The sequence below is a fragment of the Populus alba genome, chromosome 11 (assembly GCF_005239225.2).
Source record: "Populus alba chromosome 11, ASM523922v2, whole genome shotgun sequence".
NCBI lineage: Eukaryota > Viridiplantae > Streptophyta > Magnoliopsida > Malpighiales > Salicaceae > Populus > Populus alba.
Genome location: NC_133294.1, coordinates 19282987 through 19287178, shown reverse-complemented (window position 1 = coordinate 19287178; position 4192 = coordinate 19282987). Strand labels below are relative to the sequence as shown.

The 4192-nt window shown below is 37.8% G+C and overlaps 1 protein-coding gene across 1 annotated transcript; it reads right to left on the bottom strand.

Moving 5' to 3' along the window:
* Positions 1 to 645: 645 nt before the first annotated feature.
* LOC118031399 (EPIDERMAL PATTERNING FACTOR-like protein 2) lies at positions 646 to 3580 on the bottom strand. Its single transcript, XM_035035798.2, has 4 exons — positions 2803 to 3580; positions 2558 to 2720; positions 2390 to 2427; positions 646 to 2292 (listed from the first exon to the last, which is right to left on the bottom strand). Exons 2-4 carry the CDS (start codon positions 2664 to 2666, stop codon positions 2035 to 2037), a joined length of 405 nt encoding a protein of 134 aa, XP_034891689.1. The 5' UTR covers positions 2667 to 2720; positions 2803 to 3580; the 3' UTR covers positions 646 to 2034.
* Between the last annotated feature and the right edge of the window lie 612 nt (positions 3581 to 4192).

Here is a 4192-nt window from a genome sequence, read left to right as displayed (position 1 = left end):
TTTTTAACTATAGAAAGAAAAATAAATATAAAGAAACAAATTACAAAATCAAATTTTCAACCAACCCAATATTAAAAGATAAAATCAATAAAAACAAATTATAAAAAAAATTAATAAAAAAAAATAAGAAAAAAGAAGCAAAAAACTATGAATTACTATTATAATTCACGATATAAATAAGTGTGGGTGAACAATAATTTTCTCACACCCTTTAGTTCATGTTAATAGTTTATAATTTGTTTTTCTATTTGTAATTTGATCTTTTTAACCCTATTCATTTTTTTTTTTCATTTTTTTTGTTTTAAGAAATAGAAAACAAAAAAATACATGTAAGGATTGATGAGGAAATAAGATATTCTGTGAAAACCAAATACTAAATGAAGCATGATAACACTAGTCAAGGGATTAATTAGTCATTCTAAAACAAAAGGGACTATTTAGTTTATTTTAAGAGACCAAAGGGACTAGTTTATAATTTAATCTTTTTTTTTCTTACGCAAACCTCATATAAGGCAAAGAACTACGTTTTTTTTTTTTTTTTTGTAAAATACAAGCATATCTTAGGCTAGAATAGCCACTTTCTCGATGTAATGCTTTTCAGTTGCCACTCAAAATCTGAAAATCTAGTATTACAAACCTTCAAAAATATTTTCAGCCGTAGTTGCTTCTACGTACCACCATAAAAGGCCCCATCATTTCAGCATCAAGAGGAAGAGGTAGAAGGAGAAGGGACACAGGGGAGCGAGCGGCTCCAAACAACCACATTAATTACGATGACGAGGGTGAGCCCCGGTCCCGTATCTTTTCAGAGCCATAATAAATACCTGCATCAAACCAGTCCAGGTTCCTTACTTTATGTGAGAGGAAACAAAGCGCCATCATATACACTGTGTAGCCTGTTATCTCCCAGAAGCCTGAAACAATGAAATTTCTAATTTGGACCCTTCCGTATAAGGGTACTGCCTGGTGCAACTGTTATATAGACCCACAACTTCTTTTTCTGGTTTACTAAGAGATAAATGTTATGGAATTGAACAAGTGTATGAAAGCCCTCAACTTTACAAGGGCCGATGTCTACCATGCTCAATCAACAAGCGTGTTGTTGACGATGGAAGCAGAGCAGAGGACAGAGAGTTGAAACGTTTTCATCCAACATGCCTAAAGACTAGACCTCACAATAATAGCTTCCATAGCTTAAGTACGAGTTAACATTAAAGGTCTTGGACTTTAATCCATGTTGCTTGAATGATGAGGCTGCTAACAAGTTTAGGTTTTTTTCTGACAGCTAAGCAAAGAGCATGCAGGGGGTTTGCAGCTAATTCATCCAAAATCTTGCTATAATGAATGACATGAATCAAACACCAACGCATAAGTTAACAAACCAACAGGTGAAAGGGAAATATGAGGATGACATGGGCACGATTTGGTTATATGTAGTGTGATGTTGTTTAAGCCTTCGAGGTGGGCAGGCTTTTTGGTGCACAAATCTTGTAAGATACGAAAGCAGAGCTTTCTGACATACTTGATATGCTCCCATCTTTATCATATTTGAACAACACATCTCATGTCGTCACTCCCCGACTCCATCCATATTAACATTCCAAAAATATAATCAAGAAAAATTAAGGCACTAAATCCTAGGTTACATTCTATATATATAAATATATTTTCTCGGTCTAGATTTCAGAAAAAATAAAAAAACAAAAACAAAAACCAACTGATCATAGAGAAGTGAGAGACGGATAGGCAAAATTTAGTTATCTTGGATAGTCAATACTATGTTCTTGACAATGAAAGAAATGCCACTGCAAGATCAACAATTTAAAGGATAACACTTGCAGAATAAGAAGGATTTGTGGAATGAGGAGAAGGGTAATTACAAGAGTAGCAAAAGAAGAAAGATTTTTTTAGCACTCTACATATGAAGGGGGAGTCAACTGGAAGAAGTTAGACGAGATAGACGGGGGTTGAAGTCGGATATCCACATTTGACAAAAGCGATCTTCTTCACCAAAACATATCGCATCTCTTTCAATCATGGATTGAAAATTAAGTTGCCACACTTGCATTTCCAACTCATTGGCTTGTAATTGGAGATGCCATCACCTCTAGAGTACGCGATGTTGGAAATTGCAGCAGAGAATCGACTTCTCTTACGGCTATGCGCCTGTGTTGTTATTGGTACTTGAACTGCTTCACAGTGCTCACAAGAGGTGCACCTTTTGTCGCATCTTGGTGGCCTTGACCCTATTGTCTGAGCTCTCACCGCTATTTTCTCCTCTTCTACACCCTTCTGTTTATGTCAAAGATAATTGTTATTGCTAAAGCTTAAAATGTAAAATCAAACACGAGAAACCAGTAAGTTTGGCAAGAGCCAGAATATCTCTTACCTCTGGAGCCGCCTCCAGCAGCTTGGTAGTTGCCCTACCTGCAGAGAAATGAAACTGACCAGTGTTAAATTCAAGAACGTGTTAAATTTATATTTTTTTCATTTTTGCAAAATAAGAATTTGGATCTCTTATGAGCTAGTTTCTTGCAATGAACTTGGATCGACTTACCTTCAGCCGTGAATCTCACAAGGGTCGAGCTTGAAACCAAGATAAATAGCAAGGAAATGATTAGTTGTCTGTTTCTGTGACAACTGAAGCCAATTTTAGCACTGCCCATTTCCTCAGAGAGATGCAGAGAGATAGAGAGGAAGGGTGTGGTTGAAAGTAGAACCTTGAGAAATAGAAGGTATAAGAGAGTGAGAGCAGAGTAAATTAATAGAAAGGAGGATGAAAATGAATGACAGTGGCAGTACAGGAAGGTAACTGAATATGAATCTGAATCCTGAAAAGTGTACGAAGAGAGGTTCAGTGCTTCATTGCCACCTCAACAAACCAAAAAGATGAGTCTGTTTTTATCTAAATTCTAAACAAGATTGAATGTCTAAGCCAAAAAGAGGATATTCCATTCCAGCCAGCCTTCAAGAAAAATGGGTGAGGTCCGTGAGGACCTCAAAACGAAAAGGGAAGGACCTCGATCTCGACCTCGTTTCATGAGCCACCAGAAAACCCAAGGTATCCCCACATCTGCGCATAAAAGAAACTCCAGTGGTACTATACTCAGAGCCAGAGGCAGAGCAAGGAAAGGCAAGGCGGAGGAAGAGAAATGAATTGGTGAATCAATCCAAGTAGAAAGACAAAAATATAAACCCCTCACTTACACCAAATGATAGATGTGAGATTTCTTAATCTACTGAAAAGACATGTGTCTATGATTTATCACAGGCGGTATTGATAGAATGACATAATGGGTTCCTTTCGTTTCTCTGCTTTCATTTGTCTTCCTTCACGTTCGTATTGCTTACTTAAGAAGGGTTGGGATTTGATCAGTTGTTGGCAGTCTCGACACGCCAAGTCATTTTCTTTCTTGTCTTGGAAAGAGTATGAGAATATATTTCCCAAGGCGGATACTGTTCGAGGGTATGCTTCTAGGGAGTAGGAGCATGATCTATCGAGTTTGCTTGAGAACCCCATATTTGGGGAACTGCAATTGAGTATGGAAGGTATGGTTTTTGCCTGCAAGCTATCACGCTGATTCGAGATAGCGTTTGATTCGTACCATGTGCTTGTGACTTGTTGCATCGAACTACGACAGCTCCTCCTCGAGCTTTAAAGGGAAAATTAAAAAAATAACACCAACACATTAGATCTCCCAAGTCCTAACACCATGCTGTTATTGAACAGGTTACCATTTGTGATGGAAATCGTGAGTTTTATACGTACCAAAAATGTATTTACCACAGGATCAGGTCTTATCCTCCCTCGTTCCGCAGTAGCTTTAGCTTAACATGTGCAAATACAAATGGTTTGCGAACACAGTGAGTGTTGTCTTTTAAGTGTAATGTTATTGATTTCTACAAAGCGTGGCAAATTTCACTCGAGAATTTCCCAAGACTCTAGATCTTTCATTCTAATTAAGGACAGTAGTCCCCGTGTCGTTGAAGTTCACGAATAAAATCATTATAAATTCTGATTTTCCGGCTCCTAATCAGTTTTCAATGAGTAAGAGCTTCTGCGGACTAGATAACCTATAGCAGCACGAAAGATTCGTGTACCTTCATGTCGCCGAACCTTGGTTTTTGATCTTCGGAAGGAAGTCATGAACGAGCTAGCTGAGGCTTCAATAACATGGGGCTGCGCTGTTCC